Below are 23,317 nucleotides of genomic sequence, written 5' to 3'. Positions count from 1 at the left end.
GAAGATCATTTAAAAAAATATATAAAATAAGGAAAAATAACAGTTACTAAGCATTCCCTTACTTTTTTACAAAATTATTCAGAAATCTGATGATTAATTTTACGCAAATTTAGTAAAGCTATGACTGATTTACCGTGAGAGCGTCTTCCTTGATTCTCTGTCATTGGTGGATTAAATATATACAACTAAACAAATAAATAATATAGCTGATTCTAGAGTGGCTTGACTTGAGAGACAAAGGCTGCAGAATCAGAAACTCAGAATTAAAAGTCACACACGTGTTTTCGCAATCACAATTCACAAAAATACTAATAATTAGAGAGGCTAGTGGTTACATACTACTCTCTCTCTCTCTCTATTCTCTATACCTTCTACGATCGAAGGTATGTATATATACTTATCTATCGACATGGTTATATAATATAACCCAGCAAGAGAGACTGAGACCTCGATTCTTATTCAGAAGCACAAAAACTCAGTCTACGCTGTCTCAATTTTCAGAGCTCACTCTCTCGGTTCTCGACAACCATGGACGTTGATCCTCGTCACTACGACCTCGTTGTGAGTCTCTCTAATCGCATTTACTTATCATTATGGTAGACCCATCTTTTTTTTTTTTTGTATTAATCATCGAAACCCTAAATTTAATTTGTCTCTTTGTCGTTATCATTCCATCGATTTGATACCTACGAGGATATTCTACATGTGCCGAGTTCTGTTCACTATTTTCAGTCTTTTTTTTTTTTTTTTTAAAATTTTATTTTTAACGAATTTTTGTGTGAAACATTATATAGAGATGTAAAATGTGTTAATTGTGTTCCACATTGTAATTGAATTGATAAAGGACGAAGGTTTGTTTGGTATGGAGTTTTTAACTCTGTAGCGATTGGCATTAGATGATGATGTTTTGTTATGATTTCGACCAAATTAATGTCTTATGGGAGTGATCAATTTTATGAAGTGAGCACAGATTTTAGTTTTTTTCTAAAGCTTAATGAAACCCTGTAATCATGTCTATAGACTCTATTCAAGCTTCCACAGTCGAGGTCTTTGTGATATTGGACGATTATTACTTTTGCCTTAAGTTTTAGTTTATTTTGGGGGATTGATGTTCATCTGGAAGGGCATTGCCTTGGGGTGAAACATGCTTTTTGTAGTCGATCTGACCAAGACCCGTCTCACCCTTTGCCCTTTTTTTGTGATTACAATACTACACGGTAAAGGTATGGCTACACGAGACTCGAAAATGGTGGAAAACTCTTTAAAAATCATATGAATGTGACAACTTGATATTTACTTGCGCCATACAAAGCATATATGAGTCCGTATTACATTGGTCGCTGCATATAATTTGGGAAGTGGGTGGTACTAATTGTTTACAAACTGCTTTTTACTACTGGGATTTTTTTTTTCTTTCTTTTCTAGTCGTCTGATATATTTTCTGGGTCAGGACATATACATGTTTTTATCACTGGAATCATAACCTCTGCTTTTAATGTTATGTCAATCTTGTGTGTGTGCATGCTTAGCTAGAAGCTTGGTACGGGGTGCAGCTTTTACAGAATATGCAGGCTGTGCATGTCGTGTTTGTTTTGTGTTAGACTCATAGCTCTATAAGACACTGTAATTTTAATGATGATGCAATTTTAAAAATACATAATGTGATGGCAGCATTTATAGACAACTTTTCTTTTTTAATTAATTTTATTATTATTATTAATGTTCCCTGTAACGAAATTGAGTGCACATGCAATTTGGGTGGTTCTGGGGTCTTGCCTTTGGATTTTGATTCTCACTAGTCATTGTTCCAGTGTCCTTCACAAGCATTTGTCAATGTGGCATCCACCTTGTGTGGATTCCAAAATGCAATAGATGCTTCTGAAGTACACTGGATCTTCAATTACTGGTGAGGATATAAACCTCGCCTGCATGTTTGTCTCAAGGTCTTCTATTAGTTTCCTTTCTAGGATTACGATTTTATGATCTTATGATATTTCCTCCTTAAAACAAAACCACAACAAAAATTGATTATTCATTTCTTTGTCAATTGGGCCTTTTCTTTTATAATTTTGGGGGTTTTTTTTTGTATCATTGACAGGGTATCAACGAAAATGACATCCACAATGTTGTTCTATCATATCTTGTCCATAATTGCTTTAATGAAACCATGGAGTCATTCATTGCTTGCACTGGGATGAAGCAGCCTGATGATCATCTTGAGGGCATGGAGAAAAGAAAAAGTAATTGAAATTTTTTATTTTGGTAGGGAAAGTAGGATTGCTTTAAAGTTTCTCACTTATAGTGTTGTGCAATGGGTTATTCATTGTCAGAGCACACCTCTGTAATTATTTCTTTCATGAAGCAATTATTTTACTGAATTTTCTATTAGTTGTGAGAGATGCTTCTATGATGACATTTGTTTGTATTTACATATATGTATTTGATGAAAGTAGTTTAGGTGGCTTCACAGTTGGTGGTTTGACTTGCATGGTGGAGCATGTGACACTCAAAACAAAATCACTGCCTGACATTCCTTACCCTTTGAGTGACTGCAAATTTCTTGTTTTGGTCTTCACATGATTGAGAGTTCAGTTGTTTAGAGTGCTTCAAAGTTGGTTATATGACATGCATATGGGTGTTAGTGGATGCCAAACTGAAACAATGTCTCAGAGAGTCAGATGTTACCTACCCTTCCAAGTAGTTGTAAATATATGTTTATTCTTCATGTGGCTGAATGTCTTGCTGATCAATCTGCTCAAAATTTTATTTATTTTGGTCAAACATTTGCGGCAACAAATCCTTTGGAGTAACAGTAGAGAAAAAAATTACGATCTTTCTGGTCATCATATTCCTTTTTCTTATTTGTTATTGTAGAATAATTCATCAATATTTTATTTTATGATGTTGTATCTATTGAATACTCGGTTGATGATGCTTCTAATTTTATGGTTTATGCTCAGGAATTTTTAATTTTGCCCTGGATGGAAATGCACTTAAGGCCATTGAGCTGACAAATCTGCTGGCACATGACTTGCTGGAGAAGAATGAGGAATTGTATTTTGATCTATTGAGCATTCATTTTGGTGAACTTGTCCGCTCTAGAAAATGGTATGCAAAGTAGCAACGATATTTCCAAGAGAGTGAGATATGCATTTCATTTTTTTTTAAATTTTTGTTTCCTTGCCAGCTCAGAAGCTTTGGAATTTGCTCAGGCTAAGTTGACTCATTTTGGGAAAGTGCAGAAATATGTTGAAAAACTTGAGGTATGTTTCTTCCTAATGCAGAATCTCTGATGCATTTCCTTTATCTGTTTTTCAATAGAATGAAGAGAAATTTGTTATCGATGCAGGACTTTATGGCCCTTCTTGCATATGAAGAGCCAGATAAGTCCCCAATGTTTTTTCTTCTTGGCTTGGAGTATCGGCAGAAAATTGCTGAAAGTTTGAATCGTGCAATTCTTGGTTTGTTACTTGATTTCCTATGTGCTTCTGCTTATGGTGTTTTAAGAATGCTTTTGAGATTTTTGTTTTTTCTGCATGAGATCATTTCCTGATTTATATAATTGTTAATTATGTGTGAGATCTGATACTTTGATTAATGCTTTGTCATGGCTAATTATTAATGCTGTCAGAACACATGAATCTGCCCAGCTACACAGCAATGGAAAAGCTGATACAACAGACAACAGTAGTTAGACAGTGCTTAAGTCAAGAGCTTGGCAAGGTAAGATGTAGTTAAGGAATTTCGATTCTGGGATCCTGGAGGGCTGCATATTTTGGCTAATTTTCACTCACATATTTATTAATCTTGAGTTTCATCCATATTATATATATATATATATATATTTATATATCTATCTATCTTGCGTTGCTTCCACTATAGTTTACCCTTGTTATATCTTGGGAAGAGGAAAAGTGAAACTCAATTAGTCAATTATTTTTTTGATAAGTAACTCAATTAGTCAATTATATATACACATTTTATACTTTTATATCCTACTTTACCAAGAAAAACTAGTAGTTCTTTTTTTTGTTCAACATAAATATATTTCAAAAGAATTAAAGCAGAATGGGTGGCGCTTGTTTTTGATGGTGAATTCCTTAATATTTAACTCACTTGATGTTCTTAGGCATGAAGGATGAATGCCTGGAGTTATTTTACATCCATCTTAATTAATTAGCGGCCTGGGCCAGCTTGATAAACAAGGAAACCATGTACTGCCCATGAAAACATGAATGACCAGAAGTAATATTTACTCATTTTATTGTGGTTTTGTAGGATACACATGCAACATTTTCCTTAAAGGATTTTCTTGAAAGCTAAATGCATCAAGTGTTTGAAGCTTTTGCTGGCCAATGGGTGATCAAGGTGTATTCAGATATTGCTTTCGTTGCCTCATATGGGTTTGATATAAGGTTTGGGGTTAGAAAGGAGTCATCACTGCTTGCTCATATGTAAAACACAGTTAGCAGGCTCTCATGTGTTTTTATTCCTGCTTTCAGTGAGGCATGCCCAATTGCCCATACTCTTTAAGTTGCCGTAGTGAAAACCATAAATGCTTGCAGATTAGCGCAACTGATTTGATCCATGTGTGTGGCTTGTACATACCGCCTTGCTTATACAAACATTAGATATTGGGATTTATTCACGTCAGGCTTTGAGTTGATGTACCCTATTAATCTTAGTTCTACTGTTTAATGCAAAGTTGCAATTTGCTATGCTTAGTGAACATACTGTGATGAAGCAGAGTTGGGGAGTCCGACCTTGAAGCAGATTCTTGATTATTTTTTCTAGGGTGATTTTCTCTTGATGTTTTAGCATGTATTGGATTGAATTGATATTTGTTGCAATACATTGACTACTTCAAAGGTGTGATAGTGTTAAGTGTGAAATTGATACTGATAATTTAAAGGTACTGATTAACTTTTGAGTATAATAATCATATTAATAAGCTGGAATTATCTTTATAATTATGACTCACATTCTAACAGTACTTTTTTTCTTTTTTGAGATAGTTACAATATGCCGTTAAGTTCGCAGCTCGAATCATTTCCCTCCCTTTAAACCTCCAAGCATTTATGTATGGAAATGTGCTAATTCAAGTACAAGGCCCATGGCTTCTAACATTACTTGTGTCCCTCAAAGCATAGCGTATTCCCTTCTTGCCAGGAAGCAATATGACATATAGCTTACTTTTATTTATTTATTTTTTGTTGAGATGGGCATATGTTATATGTAGATACTTTAAATCCAAAATGTGTAATTAATTCTAATCCTTTCAACACCTAATAGAATAAATTAAGGGAAAGTTTGAAAAAATAATAAAAATAAATTTTAAATAATTTATAATTATATACTAGTTCACTATTGGATTTGGCACACATTTCTCACACGCCCGTTTGACAGGAATGGCTCACAGTTCATCCGTGGAGAATGCCACCACCAAAAGGTCTTAATATTTTTACTATGGTATCAACAGATGTTACGATTAAATTCAAACATGACCAATGAAACATCAACAATGTTTCTCTTGCAAGAACAACTAATTTAATACAAACATGTATTTATTGAATTGAAAAGTTTTTATTATTTTATTATGGAAATTGAATTGAGAAGCTTGATATACTATACTCAACTTTTTAACTCACTCTAATAAACGGTCAAACTCTTTTTGGCAAGTTTGACCGTTTATTAAATTGCCAAGTTCAAACTCACTCTAGTAAATTGCCAAGGGTAAAATTTTTTCTACCTTCTTCGGTAAAAAAAAAAAGGTTAAAAATTTTTATTTTATTTTCTAAAATCATTTGTAAGTTGTAACCATTGAATTAAAGAAAAAAAACAAACAAACGATATTTGAAATGACTACCGTATCAACTACAAAAATGTAAAACAACAGCTAAAAAAGTAGGAAAAATTTAGCTAAATAGCATAATTTGAAGAAAAATTTGCTAAATAGCATCGATCGAAGTAATTTAGTTATGTAGAATCTTTTTAGAATTTGAGTTTGTTAAACTCGAATTAACCAAACTTGAGTTCTAAACATTATAACAATTTGATCAAACATAATACTTGAAACTCAAGTTACCAAACTCGAGTTTCAAAAATATGCTACTTTTATTACTTTGGCCAATTCTATTTTTCCTTAAATTATTCCTAAAACCATGTTCCTAAAACTATGTTCTATTTGGCAAAAAAATGCCAAAAAGCGGTGCGGTGCCGTTTCAGAGTTGTCATAAAACGGTCACCGTATGCCAGCTCTTCGGTCTCTCTCTGTCTCTCTCTCTCTCTCACACACACTCTGTGCTTACTCTACTCTTTGAGAGTTTTACAGATAATGCTTTCTCTACCATCGAATCTCAACCTACGCTTTCATAATAATACCTTTCTCTCTTCTCCAATACTCCCCCAAAGGTATTATTATTATTCCATTTACTCCTTTATTTATTTATTTTTTTATAGTTGAAAAAAAAAAAAAAACTATAACGTTGCGTTTGGTTGCGTAGAAAAACTGCAAGAAAATATTGGAAAAAAAGGCAAGAAATGTAATTTGGTTTAGTTTAAACTGGATTCTTTGTTTTGTTTTTCTTAAGTCTAACTCTTCGCAGCATTGTGACGGTGCTGGAATTAAAGTTTGGTTGGTCGCTGAGAGATTATAGGAAATTTTTAATGCGCCGGAAATCTTACAAGTTCTCTGAGTTTTGGTTCAACTTCTCTGATTTGAGGTGGTCAAACCAAGCACTAGGGTTCATCTTTTCATTTTAGGTTTCTATAGAAGGAACCTTTGATTGTGTAGACTTGTCTTTCTCAAATTATGAATATGGATTTTACTACTATTACTATTTGTTATTTTTATTTATTTATTTATTTTTTTTTTTTTGTGATGAGAAAGCCACCAAAATATAATCAAAGACCGTTTCTGTAATTAGAGTGGCTGGTCATATTGCTGAGGTTCGCTTTAGGAATGCCGGATTTCTAAAGTTTGGTTACATGATTAGGAATTTCAAAAATCATCTGATTCATGGCACATTTGTATTTGGCGTGTTGTTGATTTGAGAGTTTGTTGATGGCTTGTGTTGTTCTAGAGTAGTAATTCACATTCCTAATGCTAAAAAAGCCAATTATATGTAATCGTACATCCAGACACACCTCGCTGATGGCAACTGATTTTCAAATATAATCAAAGACCGTTTCTGTAATTAGAGTGGCTGGTCATTATTAATTCTAATCCTTTCAACACCTAATAGAATAAATTAAGGGAAAGTTTGAAAAAATAATAAAAATAAATTTTAAATAATTTATAATTATATACTAGTTCACTATTGGATTTGGCACACATTTCTCACACGCCCGTTTGACAGGAATGGCTCACAGTTCATCCGTGGAGAATGCCACCACCAAAAGGTCTTAATATTTTTACTATGGTATCAACAGATGTTACGATTAAATTCAAACATGACCAATGAAACATCAACAATGTTTCTCTTGCAAGAACAACTAATTTAATACAAACATGTATTTATTGAATTGAAAAGTTTTTATTATTTTATTATGGAAATTGAATTGAGAAGCTTGATATACTATACTCAACTTTTTAACTCACTCTAATAAACGGTCAAACTCTTTTTGGCAAGTTTGACCGTTTATTAAATTGCCAAGTTCAAACTCACTCTAGTAAATTGCCAAGGGTAAAATTTTTTCTACCTTCTTCGGTAAAAAAAAAAAGGTTAAAAATTTTTATTTTATTTTCTAAAATCATTTGTAAGTTGTAACCATTGAATTAAAGAAAAAAAACAAACAAACGATATTTGAAATGACTACCGTATCAACTACAAAAATGTAAAACAACAGCTAAAAAAGTAGGAAAAATTTAGCTAAATAGCATAATTTGAAGAAAAATTTGCTAAATAGCATCGATCGAAGTAATTTAGTTATGTAGAATCTTTTTAGAATTTGAGTTTGTTAAACTCGAATTAACCAAACTTGAGTTCTAAACATTATAACAATTTGATCAAACATAATACTTGAAACTCAAGTTACCAAACTCGAGTTTCAAAAATATGCTACTTTTATTACTTTGGCCAATTCTATTTTTCCTTAAATTATTCCTAAAACCATGTTCCTAAAACTATGTTCTATTTGGCAAAAAAATGCCAAAAAGCGGTGCGGTGCCGTTTCAGAGTTGTCATAAAACGGTCACCGTATGCCAGCTCTTCGGTCTCTCTCTGTCTCTCTCTCTCTCTCACACACACTCTGTGCTTACTCTACTCTTTGAGAGTTTTACAGATAATGCTTTCTCTACCATCGAATCTCAACCTACGCTTTCATAATAATACCTTTCTCTCTTCTCCAATACTCCCCCAAAGGTATTATTATTATTCCATTTACTCCTTTATTTATTTATTTTTTTATAGTTGAAAAAAAAAAAAAAACTATAACGTTGCGTTTGGTTGCGTAGAAAAACTGCAAGAAAATATTGGAAAAAAAGGCAAGAAATGTAATTTGGTTTAGTTTAAACTGGATTCTTTGTTTTGTTTTTAAGTCTAACTCTTCGCAGCATTGTGACGGTGCTGGAATTAAAGTTTGGTTGGTCGCTGAGAGATTATAGGAAATTTTTAATGCGCCGGAAATCTTACAAGTTCTCTGAGTTTTGGTTCAACTTCTCTGATTTGAGGTGGTCAAACCAAGCACTAGGGTTCATCTTTTCATTTTAGGTTTCTATAGAAGGAACCTTTGATTGTGTAGACTTGTCTTTCTCAAATTATGAATATGGATTTTACTACTATTACTATTTGTTATTTTTATTTATTTATTTATTTTTTTTTTTTTGTGATGAGAAAGCCACCAAAATATAATCAAAGACCGTTTCTGTAATTAGAGTGGCTGGTCATATTGCTGAGGTTCGCTTTAGGAATGCCGGATTTCTAAAGTTTGGTTACATGATTAGGAATTTCAAAAATCATCTGATTCATGGCACATTTGTATTTGGCGTGTTGTTGATTTGAGAGTTTGTTGATGGCTTGTGTTGTTCTAGAGTAGTAATTCACATTCCTAATGCTAAAAAAGCCAATTATATGTAATCGTACATCCAGACACACCTCGCTGATGGCAACTGATTTTCAAATATAATCAAAGACCGTTTCTGTAATTAGAGTGGCTGGTCATATCGCTGAGGTTCGCTTTAGGAATGCAGGCATTCTAAAGTTTGGTTACATGATTAGGAATTTCAAAATCATCTGATTCGTAGCACATTTGTATTTGGCGTGTTGTTGATGGCTTATGTTGTTCTAGAGTAGTAATTCACATTCCTAATGCTAAACAAGCCAATTATATGTAATCGTACATCCAGACACACCTCGCTGATGGCAACTGATTTTCTGTTTCTAACCGTTTGTGTAAATTTTTTGTAACATATACATGCTGATAAATAGCAATGGGGATATGTTTCAATTACATTTTCACTGTGTATGGATTTTTCTGAAGCTATTTGACACTGAAACTGAAACATGACAAAGAAAAGCACCTTTCAGTTTATCTTGACAAAACAATAATTGTGTTAAATACGTGAATATATGCAACAACATGGTTATTTCCATTGAAATCCTTCATTTCTAAAATTGATTACATTGTTCGGAATTCCTTATACATCATCTTTTGCTTTATTGTTCGTGTCTTCTTATTGCAGTAATACATCCCACAGCAGTCTTATCTATAGGCATGGTCGGTGCAGAAGCAATTCTGAAAATTTTGTACATTACACAATTAAGTGCAGACTTGCTCGGGTGAATGAGTCTCCTTCCTCAAGCCCTGATACTTTGATAAAGGAACCCCATAAGTATTTTGATCAGGTTATTATCACAGTCCGTGCGGGAGATGGAGGCCATGGTGCTGTTCTTAACATGCCTAACCCGAAAACTGCTAAGCCTCAAGGAAAACAGGACAAGGAGAAGATGTGGAAGAAAAGTGCGTATAAAAGGGACTTTGATGGCTCACTTATACTTCCTATGGGTGGGCATGGAGGAGATGTAGTAATATATGCAGATGAAGGAAAGGATTCATTATTGGAATTTCACAAGAAAGGCCGGTTTAATGCAAAGCGTGGTGGAAATGTTGATGCAATGGGTGTTTTGACTTCACAATTGCGTAATGGACTTGCCTCACCAACTTTGCGTATAGCTGTGCCTTTAGGTTTGTATGTTATGTTGTTAATTTTGTCAAAGATGTTTGGCATATGTAAAAAATGGGAATCATAGTGGAGCTATCCAACATTAAATCTGATTATGTTATGTAAGCAGTGTCCTCCCCTGCCTTTGTTATTTCCTGATTGAACAGGGATGAGAATTTGATGGGATGGTCAATGCTCATTTACACTTTCTTAAAAAAGTAGCTACTTCTATGTGTATTCTCTTATTATCTGGGCTAATGTGACAGGTACGGTTGTGAAACGTAAACGGGGGAAGTTGTTGGCTGATCTAGCGCGTCCAGGTGATGAAATCCTTGTTGCAAGGGGTGGACAAGGAGGGGTAAGGAAATGCTTTATTTCTACCTTAAGTTATTGATTTTTTTAGTGTTTTTACTTTTGGTCCAAGTCTAAATTCTTATAGCATTTTTGACTTATTAATTTTTTTTACCTAAGTGATACATGTGGCATATTTGCTATCTCTTTCTTTCTTTCATTCTCTGAAGTTACACTGTTCTTTGATGTTAAGTCATTCTGGTCTGAGATGGTATCATGGAAAAGTTTCAGTTTCTTGGGAATTCAAGGAGTTTGAACAATAGGCCTGAGAATTTAAAACTTTGCATGCATTTTCTCTTCAAGGCAACTTTAGTTATTGTCAGAGGGTTCTTTTAAAGAACATATTTTAACTTGTATGCTCAATATTAATGTCAGTTACATATATATATATATTTTTTGGATAAATATTAACATGCCATTTACATCTAAGTGTTTTCCCCTTCTTCTCCCCCCAGATTAGCTTGTTAGAAATGCTAGAGCATCGAAGGAAAAAGTTAATGGCTTTGACTACAAATGTGATGAGAGATGATAGTGATAAGGTAAACATGGTGCTCTTAACCTTCTTTATCTAGTATATTAAGTTTGAAAATTTTGTGTAAGACATTTCCACTGAGGCATGTTTAAGCTCAATCTTTCTTTTTCTTCTTTTTCCTTTACTCCCATTTTTGGGAGAGTCTAATCTAAATTTTCTTGCCTGAGGCATGATGAATTGATCTTCTTGCAAGTTCAATGTCTTATAGGTGGATGAAACCATATATGGATTCTCTAGTGTTCTTCAACTTTTTTCAATCAACTATCTCAGATTTCCTGTCAAATTGGGTTAAGTAATTGCATTGATTTGCATGTGTTTATTCTAGTTTTGGCATTGTTCCTGAATTAAAGGAAGCAGGAATTTGGAGGGGGTGTTAGTAAAAGATCTATCATTTAATTTCTTTTTTTATCTTCTGAGCACAGTGACAGTGTACGAAATGTTGAAGACTCGGTTTAATTTAATTTACAAAAAAAGGAAAAAGAGAGTAGAATTCTAGTGTACACATATGTGATAAATTTGTGTCAACCTGACGAAGTATCTTTTACTCTGCATATAAATAACCTGTTAATATATCTCTCTGCATCTTTATGCTCTACTTTTCAAGTCCAATATATATCAGATATGGTAATGTTGACTTTGGCCCCATGATAACGGCAAAAACCATGCTTTTTTTTTTTCCTTGAAAACACACTAACATGTTCAATAACCATAAATCTGTACCATGTAAGTGGAATGCCTTACCAATGAGCTCTAGCTCATGTAAACTTAGGAAGATTAGGGTTTGAAAAAATTTGAACACATCTTTTATTGCTCTTATCCCTAAAAAAATCGGGGCAGTAAACTTTAAGGATTTCAGACCTATAAGTCTACTTGGAAGTGTATATAAAATTCTTGTTAAAGTCCTTGCAAACAGATTGAGGCAGGTTACGGGGAATCTTATTTCAATTACTCAAAATGTTTTTCTTCATGGTAGGCAAATTTTGGATTCAGTTTTGATAGCAAATGAGTGTTTGGACAGCAGGTTGAGGGAAGGGATGCCAGGGTTTATTTGTAAACTTGATCCGGAAAAAGCGTATGACAGTGTGAATTGGGATTTTTTATTATATGTACTGGGTAGGTGTGGGTTTGGGGCCAAATGGAGGAATTGGATTCAAGCTTGCATTTCCACAATAAGATTGTCTGTTTTGGTGAATGGTGAGCCTTGTGTTTTTTTTTTGAAAGTTCATGGGTTTGTGTTAGGGTGATCCTCTATCTCCTCTATTGTTTGATTTTGTAATGGAAGCTTTGAGTCTTTTGAATTCAAGGGCAGCCAGTGGGGGGTTTTTAAATGGTTTCTCTGTAAATGGTCATTGCAGGGTTCATAATATAACACATTTATTTTATGTGGATGATACTCTTATTATGTGTGATGCTAATCAGAATCAATTAAGGTATCTTCGTTGTACCTTACTGCAATTCGAGACTGTTTCTGGATTGAGGATTAGTTTGGGAAAGTCTGAGATGGTCCTAGTGGGGAAGATCCAAACTTGTAAGATTTAGCTGAAAATCTGGGGTGTAAAACTTCTACCCTGCCAATGAAATATTTAGGGCTCCCTCTAGGAGCCAGTTTCAAAAGTAGAGCTGTTTAGGATGGACTTCTAGAAAGGATAGACAAACGGCTTGCTAGTTGGAAGAAGATTTATTTGTTGAAAGGTAGAAGGTTAACCCTCATTAAGAGTACACTTTCTAGTCTCCTTACTTATTTTATGTCTCTTTTTCCATTTCTGGTTGCCAATCGTATGGAAAAAATTCAAATGTATTTCCTTTGGGGTGGTTTGGGTGAGGAGAATAAATTTCACCTGGTTAAGTGGGAATCTCTGTCTTCCTGTTAATTGGGGTGGTTTGGGGATTAAAAAGCTTGTTGTGTTTAATCAAGATTTATTAGGCAAATGGTTGTGATGGTTTGGGGTGGAAACTGATGCTTTTTGGAGGCAAGTTATAGGGATAAAATATGGTATTTCTAGAGGTGGCTGGTGTACTGATTTGGTGGGAGGGCCCTACAGTGTTGGTTTGTGGAGGTATATAAGCAAGGGTTGGCCTGAACTTCTGAAAAACATCTCTATTGAATTGGGAACAGGTCATAAGATTCAGTTTTGGTTGGATATCTGCTGGGGCCATGATTTCTTTTTGGACAGATTCCTGGACCTTTTTGAAATTTCCAGAAATAAAGAGTTTTTTGTAGCTGAATATTTGGATGGTTCCAATGCTTGTATCCATTGGAATCCTACATTCACTCTGCCTCTCAATGATTGGGAGCTAGAGTCCATGGACTTATTTCTAATGGAGTTATATACTGTAAGGATTAATTTTCCTCAGTAGGATAGACTAATTTGGAATCCTTCTAAATCTCCAGGATTTTCAATGAGTTCTTATTATCAGCTTTTGAGGAGAGGTGGGGATGCATTCTTTCCTTGGAGGACAGTGTGGCGTGTGAGAGTTCCTCCTTGGGTTGGTTTCTTCATTTGGTCCACTGTGAAAGAGAAGATCTTAACAACTGAAAACCTGCAGAAAAGGGGTTTTGATAATTTCTGATTGGTGTGTTATGTGTAGATTTGATGGGGAGGATATTGATCATTTTTTTTGATAAGTAAGGATATTGATCATTTATTTTTGCATTGTGGTGTGGCACTTGGATTAGGAGTTTTTATTCTCTCTTTTGGGTCTTACTTGGGTGATACCGAAGATGCCAGACCTGCTCATTATTTGGTCTGGACTGTGTGGTAAAAAGACTTATTTTACTTTGTGGGGAGCTATTCTGGCTTGTCTTTTATGGACCATTTGGAGGGAAATAAATTTGAGAGTTTTTGAAGGAACAAAATGTTAGAATGCTTAACTGAAATCTCAAATTTTAGGTACTCTGTTTGAGTGGCAGAAGGTGTTTTGCTCGAATGTCTGTTCAGGTTTAGACTTTCTGACCTTTTTGGACAGTTTGGCTCTTTCCTGAATCTTGGGGCTGTTTTGTTTTATTCTTTTTCTATTCTTGCTTTTCTTTTCCTTTGGAGTGTCCTTAGTGTACTCCCTGTGTACTTTGGCCTCAGCCTTTCTTCTTCTTATTGTAGAAATATGTTAAATATTTTCTACTATATTGCAGGTTTTAGTTCTTGGTCAACCTGGGGAGGAGGTTAGTTTGGAGTTGATTCTACGTGTTGTTGCTGATGTTGGTTTAATTGTAAGTATTGCTCTTTATTTATTTATGCTTATTCTGGTTTCTCATGCTTATGAGTTTTGAAGTAATGATATTCAACATTTAATGATGTCTGTCTATGATAAAAAGGTCATTGAATTAGTGTCCAGTACTTGTAGTACCAAGAACTGGCAAAGTGACTAAAATGGGAAAGCTTGCTTGGCATTATTTGTCAAACCAGAGTGGTTTGTGTCCTACCTGATCTTAGATTTTCAGACAGTTTTCCTTGTCCTAATTGACCTAATATGATTCAGCCTTACCCTGAATCTTTGACCAACATGTTCTGCATTTCAAAGGTCTATTGAAGAATATCAATAATACTCTTTTGAGCCTACTAATAATGTGAGATACATTTTAACAACATTTAAAGATTCTTTTGAAGTGAGGAATCTAGTTGGACAACAATATCATGCTGGAAGGCTGTGAAGATTCATTTATGTTGAATAATTTGAATGTAGCTTTCCATTTGATTTGAGAGGCTTGAACTTTTTCTGAGGAATATTTCTTGGTTCTGTGATGAGTTGCCTATGTTGTAATTGTTGTCAATTTTTGGAAAGGAGATTTTTGTGTGTTACAATCTAGAGATTTTTAATTATAATTATGTAATAAATTGTGGAGTAGAATTTTTGGTAAAGTGAAAGGTCAAGGAGAAAAGAAAAAGGAAAATCCAACAAAGTTCTTCTTTACATTTCATTATTGCTTTGAAGGTAGCCTTCCCCTATTGATTTAGTTAACTATATTTTGCATGTATTTAAGTACAAATGCCTGGAATGGCAGAGTGCTAAAGTATATTAATTATTTCTGTGAGGTACTGTTATTGACTTTTTTACTAGAGGCTTACTTGCTCTTGTTGTAGGGACTTCCAAATGCTGGAAAGTCAACCCTTCTTGCAGCTATTACTCTTGCAAAACCTGATATTGCTGATTATCCTTTCACAACATTAATGCCAAACCTTGGACGGCTTGATGGTGATCCTAGTTTAGGGGCAGGGATGTACTCATCTGAAGCAACATTGGCTGATTTGCCTGGTCTTATAGAAGGTGCTCATTTAGGGAAGGTACTGTATGTTTTGAATCTCAAATGTCTGCTTATTATAAAATCTAAAGTTTGCTAAATTTGAAATCTGAATCATCCTTCAGGGTCTTGGTCGGAATTTCTTGAGGCACCTGAGGAGGACCCGGCTGTTGGTCCATGTTGTTGATGCAGCTGCTGAAAACCCTGTAAATGACTATCGAACAGTAAAAGAAGTATGTGTTTCTTTCTGTAACAATACTAATCATATATTTTCACTAATAGCATTGTTGGCTCCACTTGTTTGCTTGGAAATTTTGGGCTGTAAACATTGTTGCCATGGATGATGGTTTAAATTAGATGTGTATTAAGCTGATCCTCATCATTGATCAAATCCAGATTCATATTTATAATTTGGGTCATTATAATTGGGTCTTGTGAGATCAGGCTCCTCTAGCTCAGTTGACCCTCATCATTCATATTTAATTTTAGGTTTTGGTTTTAATTGTAGTTTTGAGCTTTTTTGTGTCTCTTTCCCTTCTTATGTGTCATTCTTTAAGGGAGTTGCTAAGACAAGGGTTTGAGTTGTAGGTAAAGCTGAGTGGAAAACTAGAATCATGATTCTTAGCTGCCAATTTTTTAAGGGGAAAAATGATGTTGTCTGGATATTTTTTAGTTTTCTACATTGTAATTATCTATCCCTGTGATTTTTAATGTGAAAAGCCTATGGAAAAGTTTATTGTGTTTGCATTCCTTTATTGTTAACTTCTTAATCTTTCATGCATAAACTCTTTTTAATCTTTCATGTGTAAACTATAGGATTTATGGGTTTTGCAGGAATTGCGAATGTACAATCCTGATTACCTTGAAAGACCATACATTGTGGTGCTAAATAAGATTGACCTCCCAGAGGTCTGTGCCTGTTGTTATTCTTCCTGGTTTGGAAGCCCTGTCCTTAATATTAATCTTGATTTTCCTAATGCTATTATTATGCATTCCTATAAAATGTAGGATCTCTTCGGTTTTTGTTTTATTTGAAGTTTAAGATTTAAGCTGATTACTATTTCAGGCAAGGGATAGGCTTCCATCTTTGACTGAAGAAATAATGAGAATTGGAAGTGATGAAGTACCTTCTGAGCCAGAAAGAGGCTCTGATGATGATGCTCTTCAATCACTGACCACTGAAGGTGGACATGCAGATGTATCTTCTACGGGCATTAGTAGCAAAGATAAAAAGGATGAAGAAATCGAGGACTACCCACGCCCCCTTGCTGTTGTAGGAGTTAGCGTTCTGTAAGTTCATTACATTTTAAATCTTCTTCCTAATATTTGAACTGTATGTCTTGCTTCATTATGAATTCTGTATAATTATTTTATTAAGAAGTTATTTGCTTCCATGAGCCTTGAGTTAACACTCATGGCTAAATTCTGTTTAAAATTCAGTAGTGTTATGCTTTTTTACTATTTACCTGAACTTTTTTCCCCTCCTGTGTATTCTAGATCAATTTTTCTTTCTTGAGTGAGTCATTCTATTATCAGTTTAGCACTTCTAGGAGTAGTATCCTAACCATATGCTATTTATGTTGTCTATTGCAGGAAAGGAATCAGGATCAATGAGTTGTTGAAGGAAATAAGGGCAGGTTTGCGGAAAGTTCAGAGTTCCCAATGAAACTTTGGAGTTAGGTGTGGGACCATGAAATTGGGGCCTTAAAGGCTCCCATCAATTGCACTGCCATTTTTCAGCCTCTGGTAAATTTTGGTCCAGCTATCGTTTATACATTGCGAATTGGCATTTTTGTACATGTCTGTCAGTGTCTGCATGTCAATGTATTCCGTGTCTCAACTAGTTTACAAGCCGTGTAGAGGTGTTGGTTTGGGTGGTGGAGGTGCAGCTGGGTTAGGGTTTCTTGGGATGATGAGAATTTTGGGTGGATTCCACATTTAGAATCAATTGCCAATTTAGGGCACACATTAACAAATCTTTTTTTGGAAAAGTTTTATTGGGAAATTGAAAAAGTTTTGAGTTTACTATTGTGTGCTCTTAGGTCACACATTAGTAAAATCCTATTTATAATTAGCCTAAATGTAATTAAAATTTTGTGCTAATGTTCCTTCTTTTGAGCTCATCTATATTATTAGTTAACACAAGGATCTTGGACACAACAAAAAATTATAATTGAGCTGAAAATTGAGTTGAACAATTCCAAACGCCGATGCTAGATTCAGATCGGACTTTGCCTGCTTCCAATAATTTCTGATGATCCAATGCTTTTTTTTTAAAGCTATTTTTTGTAATTAGATGTGTGGGGGATTCGGGCGGGTCTCCATTGTTGCGAGCTGGTCCGACCCATTAATCCATGGGGTTTCTAGAAATTGAACAAAATATCTACACAACAATGTAGAATCTAGTACTTATATATGCTGTTAACTGCTAAGAAAAACAGCTGTTCACAGGTTGTGACTTGTGAGTTGTGACATTGTTGTGTTGGTATGCGTTTAAGCTCCGTTTCCACTTCCCAAGTAGAATCTTTCCTTCCTACGTGGCTTAATTGAGTCATTTTTTGATTCATAGGAAAAAAAAAAAAAAAAACGAGTGTCAACCTCAAGGCTCGATGAGTCAATTTACTGGGACATCTGTCTTGGGAAGGTGCAGTTCCGTTGTTGAAAACTGAAATATATTTTCCCATAAAATAAAATAAAAAAAACTAAAATGTATTTGAGGTTTATAAAATCATAATTCAAATAACTATTTTATCATAGTGGGTTTATCTCTGGGTTGAATTTATAGCTTTAACTTTTGAGAGGGTACCATTGGGTTATAAATTTTATAAGAGTACTAGCTTAATGCAATGCCAAATATTTGGCAATTGGCAAATCAAACACTAAAAAATTTCTCACATGAGATGATCTAAATACCAAAAAATTTGGTATTGATGAATAATACCATTCTAAATTTGGAACGGTATGGACACAAATGTTAATTTTTTTTTTAATTATTTGTCTCTACTCTTTTGACTTTCTTTCTTCTTTCTTCTCCTTACTTAGCCTCTCTCTATCTTCTCAAACTGTGTCTCTCTTTCTCTTCTTATTCTTCTATTATGTGAATTCTCTCAATCCAGTCTTGTCTCTCTCCTCTCTTAGGAGCTCTCTTATCTGTCTCTCGTCTTTCTCTTCTTTCTTCCTCACTCAACGTGGCATTGTGGGTTTGAGTCTTTGAGGTGGTGGTGGGGTTTGAGCTTGGTGGCGGGTTTGCTAGTGGAGAATGGTGGTTGTTTTGTTGATGAGTTTGTTATTGAGAGAGATGTAATCAGATGAGGGGAAGAGAGAGACTGAGAGGAATAGAAGGAAAAAGAAAAATGAAAAAAAAAGAAAAAGAGGAAGAAAAAGAATAGCATAGGAAAATAGAACAATTGATGTAGAGTATATTGTCAAATGCTATATTAAAGTAGAAAAAGTAAGTTTTTGTGTTAAAATAGAATTTGGATGCAATAATTGGTGCTAGTGCTCTAATGGATTGAGAGTATTGAACCATATGCAATTGTTTTTAATTATGGAGATTGAGAGTAATTTTACTCAACTTTTGAATAAAAAAATGTTAAAAAAAAGTAAAAAAGTGAAAGGTAAAATTGTAAAGAAGTAAAGATGTAAAATTTGTTATGAGGAATAGGAGCAATTGCACTTTATTTCAATCCAGTTAGAATTTGTAAATGTGATTATTGTTTGATGGTGAATTTGAAGTGGGTTAATTCTCTGAAATTTGGGGAAAACAAATGAGTAGGAATAATAAAAAATTTCAATATTCATTCTGCTTTCCTTTAAGACAAAATTTGATATTGCAAGGTATCGATTATGAAAACTAAAGCGATTTACTAGCTAGTTGTAAAAATAGGAGAACGCGCATTGTACGTGAGAGTGTTTATTATTTATACCACAATCTTTTTATACCATTATTTTTAAATTCCAATTTGAATACTCATAAAATATCAATTTTATTGAAAAAATATTAGGTGAGTTCTGAATTATTGAATACTAGCTTGTAACCTCATGCATATGCATGGATACACTTAAAAATATACAATAAGATGCATAATATAATTTATATATAAAATTTAAATACTATTGATAATTATTTTTATATTTTGTTAACTCTTAAAAAAATTTTGTAAATATATTATTAGGTATAAAATGCAAATTTTCTATTTAAAAAAAAAAAAATATATATATTTATATATATATATATATATATTGTGAAGCACTTTTTTTTAATTATTTTTTTTACGATTAGTTTCTTCTAAATTCTTTAGTTTTTGTCCATAATAACTCACTTGAATGAATATTTATGATGCGGTCTGGCATTTGATTCTAAAATTAAGAAATAAAACTCTTTAAGAATAAATAATTTAGGATTCATGGCGCAAAATTGGAACTCTAATTTGGAATTATAATTTGAGTTTCTTTTAGCTTTACCTATTATTATATATATAGATTGGGTAAACCTAATGAATAATAATTAAAAAAAAAAATCATATGTGAAAGATAGTAATTCATAAATAAAATATGAAATTGTTATTGAGGAGATTGTTTGTCTAAGCCTATCGATTTAGGTTACAAAAGCATAAATTTTCGCTTATTTGTTCAATTTAGTTTACGTTTTTATTTAAGGTATGTATCTATAGTTCATGTTCAAAACCAAAGCTGAGACCAATGATCTCCAAGATTGGAAAGTTTGTTAACCAAAATCAAATCGGCATTAACTGAACCCAATCACCCTCCTAGGCAGTTGATAAACTCGAGAGAACTTGATTAACTGGGAGTCAAGTCACCAGGAGAATGATTTCTAAGGACCTAAATCCCACCATCCACAGACTACAAACAAATTTGAGAGGAATCGTGACCAATTTTTATAATTTGCTTTTTCTTATAATGTTTTTTTTAGGAAAATGTTAATTTTCTATTTAGTGCATCTAATTTTTTCCAGCTTAGTATTGTCTGGTTAATTTAAAAATTGTTTTCCCAAATAATTTTAAATAAAAATTAATGCTTAAAGTTTATGAGATATGATGGTAGACAACCTTACCCCCAATTTTTTTAGAGTGTTTGATTTTCAAACTCAAACCTACAATCAGTCACTTTTAGTGGAAGTAACTTGTCATTGCAATAAGACTTGACCTCTAATAACAATTTTTGTATAAAAAATCTGTAGTGATTCTAGCAAATGATATTATCTTTAACTTAATTAGTATATAGTCACATGCATATGCACAGATACAATTAAAGGCAATCACAATCACACTCAATAATTTATTTGGCACAAAAATTAAGAATTGGATGGACATATGGTGTAAAATTGGACTCAAATTAAAATCTACCTGAATTTTCTTTTAAGTTTTAGCTTTATATACGTGTGTGTATGCTAGTATTATTTTTGTGCGTTGCACGGTTTTGACTATAAACTTATAGAATAATTTTATTGAGAAACAAGTTGAGATCATATAAATTGCACATAACGTATTATTCTTAAAGGTTTCAACTTTCAAGTAATCGCACAACATATTGAGGTGTAGATTTTTTTTCATGATGTAGATTTTATATTACTTGGTTATAGCAATCTTGTAAAGGAAAATGTGGTTAATATTTATAACATGTTGTATAGGTGCAACTATATAGGGTATGAGGATATCGATATTTGTAAAGACCAATACAAAAATTAATTACAGTGAAAGTCTAGTAAATAGAACCAAATTCTTACCAATAAAAAAAAGAAGCATTTGCTTTATTAAAAAAAAAAAAAACTACCTGCTCATAGTGTGTGGGGGTTATAAACTAATTGTTCTAATGAACGATCTAGAATGAACTGGTTAGACAATCTCTTCTTCAAACATATAATTATATTACTAACAACAAAAATTAAAAATAAAAAGTAGTAACATAAAAATTTTACTACACAAGAAAATTAATTAAATCTAATAATGCATATATAAACGTAACATAAATACAGCTCATAAATAAAAAATATGAAGCCCTTGTAGGAGAGAGAAGATGAGTATATACGGATTTAATAATTCTTAAATAAATAAATAAATAAAGCGTAGGAGAAAAAATAATAATAAGTACTGATATAATCCTAGACCTTCGAAGACACAACACACAACATCATTCACAAGAATACTATTATTATTAGCCATATTATATCAGCCGTTTATAATAACTAGTAAGGATCAAAGACGATACCAAGCTTTCTCTCTCTCCTGCTGGGGGAGAGAGAAAGTTTTTCTCTCTCCCTCAGTAGGAGTTTTGTTCTCTCTTGCCTGGTACAAGCCCTCTCTCCCTATTTGGGTAGTTTTCTAAATCTCCGCAGCCTTCAAAGTCCCCTCAGCAACATGGATCTAGCTACCACTGGAGGACTTCTGCTTTTTCTTCTCACCACGCTTGAGGAAGTTGAAAGCTCCGCTTCAGCCATGAGATCGGACAACCCAGAGGAGCGCATCCGAGCTTTCAAATCCACTCTGCGATCGGCCTGGAAGATGGGTTTGGATCTAAGGTATGTAGATAGAGAAATAAGGATCTTCCAGTTCTATTTCAGATCTAGTCTTCGTTTGGAGTGGCTTACTTCCTTTTGCTTTACTTGTGGTGTTTTGGGTTTTGGTGGGTTTCTTCCGTCTGGATCTCATGATTTAGCCGATTGGAGGAAGGGGGTTTTTGTGAAACTTTGTGCTGCTTGCCGAGGAGGGTCAGAGGAAGAACGAAGAGAGGAAGATACCGGTCTTCTGAGTCCGGCGGCTGTTACTCCGGTGAGCCTGGGTACGGAGAAAGCCAGCAGTACAACTGTGATGGCAGTGTTTTGCTCCTTAAACCCAGCACCCTCCTCTGTTGAGCACGCATGTGTTTTCCAATGGTCCTCTGAGGCCAAAAATCGGTTTTGGACTTTCAATTGTTTTCTTCTTTGGCCCAAGGAATTCCCTGTCCGAATACCACAAGTAATATCTCTCCTCTTAATGTGCCCACCACTAGAGCCCAAGAAAAAAGACTCCAAAAATGTTAATATGCAAACTCAGAAATTTGGCTGGTCTCTCGGGTCCATTGAAGAGAGTGGTGGGTAATTGTCTATGATTTCCTCTAGTGTTTGTATGCTATCTCTGTTGTAACTCTTTGTCATGTTGAATGAATATTTCATGCTCCTTATCAAAAAAAAAAAAAAAAAATAACTAGTAAGAACAAAAACTCGTTTCCAAGACTTAAAAATCAAATGCCGTAAAAATCAAGTTGTTAAGTTAATAATAGATTCATTCTCAAAAAAAAAAAATAAAATAAAATAAAAGAAGAAGAAGAAGAAGAAAAGTTAATAACAGATTAATTTTTTTTAACAACTATTGTTACTTTATCCAAAAAAATGATAAGAACAAATAATATGTTGTTTTTATAAAAAAATAATTATTGTAATGAAGAAAAAACAAATAACTACTACACATCTTTGGTATGATGATTACTCAAGCAGATTACTACTGCACACTCTTGGTGTGATGGTTACTCCATAAGTATAAGTGCTTGTGGAGTGTGGGAGGTAAGAGCCAGATTCAAGTTTCTAGGAGGAAGTTTCACACACATATACACTTAAATTAGGTTAGAGTAAAATTTTTGTCTTGTAAAAAAAAAAAAAAAATAAATAACAAAAATTTATCAAATCCTATCCATACGTATTGATGGGACCGAAAACTCTCTTTTCTTGGACACCTAATCAAGTATACTCGTTCACTTGGCAGACAACGAGAAGCAAGCGAGTCATTAATAAAAGAAATTCAATACCTCGACAGTTACCAATTAGTGCAGATCGTTGGAGGCTCATCAAACCCGCATTAATAGGCCTTGAGGCATTATGAAAAGAGCACTAAGCCACAATTAAGGCCCCAATGGCTAGAGACTACGAATCTATATATACACCTCTTCAGAGACAAACAAGGTACATAGATTCACCTAAAAATATTTGAAATTCAAAACTCTCTTATTTCTCTCAAAAACTTTCAAACATTAATTGGGCCAA

General features: G+C 33.7%; 2 protein-coding genes across 4 annotated transcripts; both read left to right on the top strand.

The window, feature by feature from the left end:
• The first annotated feature begins 226 nt into the window (after positions 1 to 226).
• LOC111986123 (uncharacterized) lies at positions 227 to 4,877 on the top strand. Its single transcript, XM_024017754.2, has 7 exons — positions 227 to 561; positions 2,099 to 2,240; positions 2,961 to 3,108; positions 3,188 to 3,263; positions 3,350 to 3,461; positions 3,632 to 3,723; positions 4,279 to 4,877. Exons 1-7 carry the CDS (start codon positions 529 to 531, stop codon positions 4,321 to 4,323), a joined length of 648 nt encoding a protein of 215 aa, XP_023873522.1. The 5' UTR covers positions 227 to 528; the 3' UTR covers positions 4,324 to 4,877.
• A 3,302-nt stretch (positions 4,878 to 8,179) lies between these two features.
• LOC111986103 (probable GTP-binding protein OBGC2) lies at positions 8,180 to 17,385 on the top strand. 3 transcript variants are annotated; one of them, XM_024017736.2, is made up of 10 exons: positions 8,181 to 8,363; positions 9,683 to 10,185; positions 10,429 to 10,520; positions 10,969 to 11,052; positions 14,176 to 14,253; positions 15,125 to 15,325; positions 15,408 to 15,515; positions 16,117 to 16,191; positions 16,349 to 16,572; positions 16,876 to 17,385. In XM_024017736.2, the coding sequence occupies exons 1-10, from the start codon at positions 8,287 to 8,289 to the stop codon at positions 16,946 to 16,948; spliced, it is 1,515 nt and encodes a 504-aa protein (XP_023873504.2). In that variant the 5' UTR covers positions 8,181 to 8,286; the 3' UTR covers positions 16,949 to 17,385. The 3 variants fall into 3 exon arrangements, with proteins under 3 accessions (XP_065621198.1, XP_023873504.2, XP_065621199.1); XM_065765127.1 differs by lacking the exon at positions 8,181 to 8,363 and adding an exon at positions 8,557 to 8,671; XM_065765126.1 differs by lacking the exon at positions 16,117 to 16,191 and having other exon boundaries at positions 8,180 to 8,363.
• The last annotated feature ends 5,932 nt before the right edge of the window (positions 17,386 to 23,317 follow it).

This window comes from Quercus suber, unplaced genomic scaffold, assembly GCF_002906115.3.
Source record: "Quercus suber isolate HL8 unplaced genomic scaffold, Cork oak 2.0 scaffold_608, whole genome shotgun sequence".
NCBI classification, from domain to species: Eukaryota; Viridiplantae; Streptophyta; class Magnoliopsida; order Fagales; family Fagaceae; genus Quercus; species Quercus suber.
Note: the sequence above shows the minus strand (reverse complement) of the source record. Positions and strands in the feature narration are given on the sequence as shown.

What these genes read in the sequence shown, in the direction of transcription:
- LOC111986123 (XM_024017754.2), top strand. Translation starts at nt 529, where the DNA reads ATGGACGTTGATCCTCGTCACTACGACCTCGTT. An exon ending in CTCGTCACTACGACCTCGTT is followed by an intron (nt 562 to 2,098) that starts GTGAGTCTCTCT and finishes TATCATTGACAG; the next exon opens with GGTATCAACGAAAATGACAT. An exon ending in TAAGTCAAGAGCTTGGCAAG is followed by an intron (nt 3,724 to 4,278) that starts GTAAGATGTAGT and finishes GTGGTTTTGTAG; the next exon opens with GATACACATGCAACATTTTC.
- LOC111986103 (XM_024017736.2), top strand. Translation starts at nt 8,287, where the DNA reads ATGCTTTCTCTACCATCGAATCTCAACCTACGCTTTCATAATAATACC. An exon ending in ACTATCGAACAGTAAAAGAA is followed by an intron (nt 15,516 to 16,116) that starts GTATGTGTTTCT and finishes TGGGTTTTGCAG; the next exon opens with GAATTGCGAATGTACAATCC. An exon ending in ATAAGATTGACCTCCCAGAG is followed by an intron (nt 16,192 to 16,348) that starts GTCTGTGCCTGT and finishes TTACTATTTCAG; the next exon opens with GCAAGGGATAGGCTTCCATC.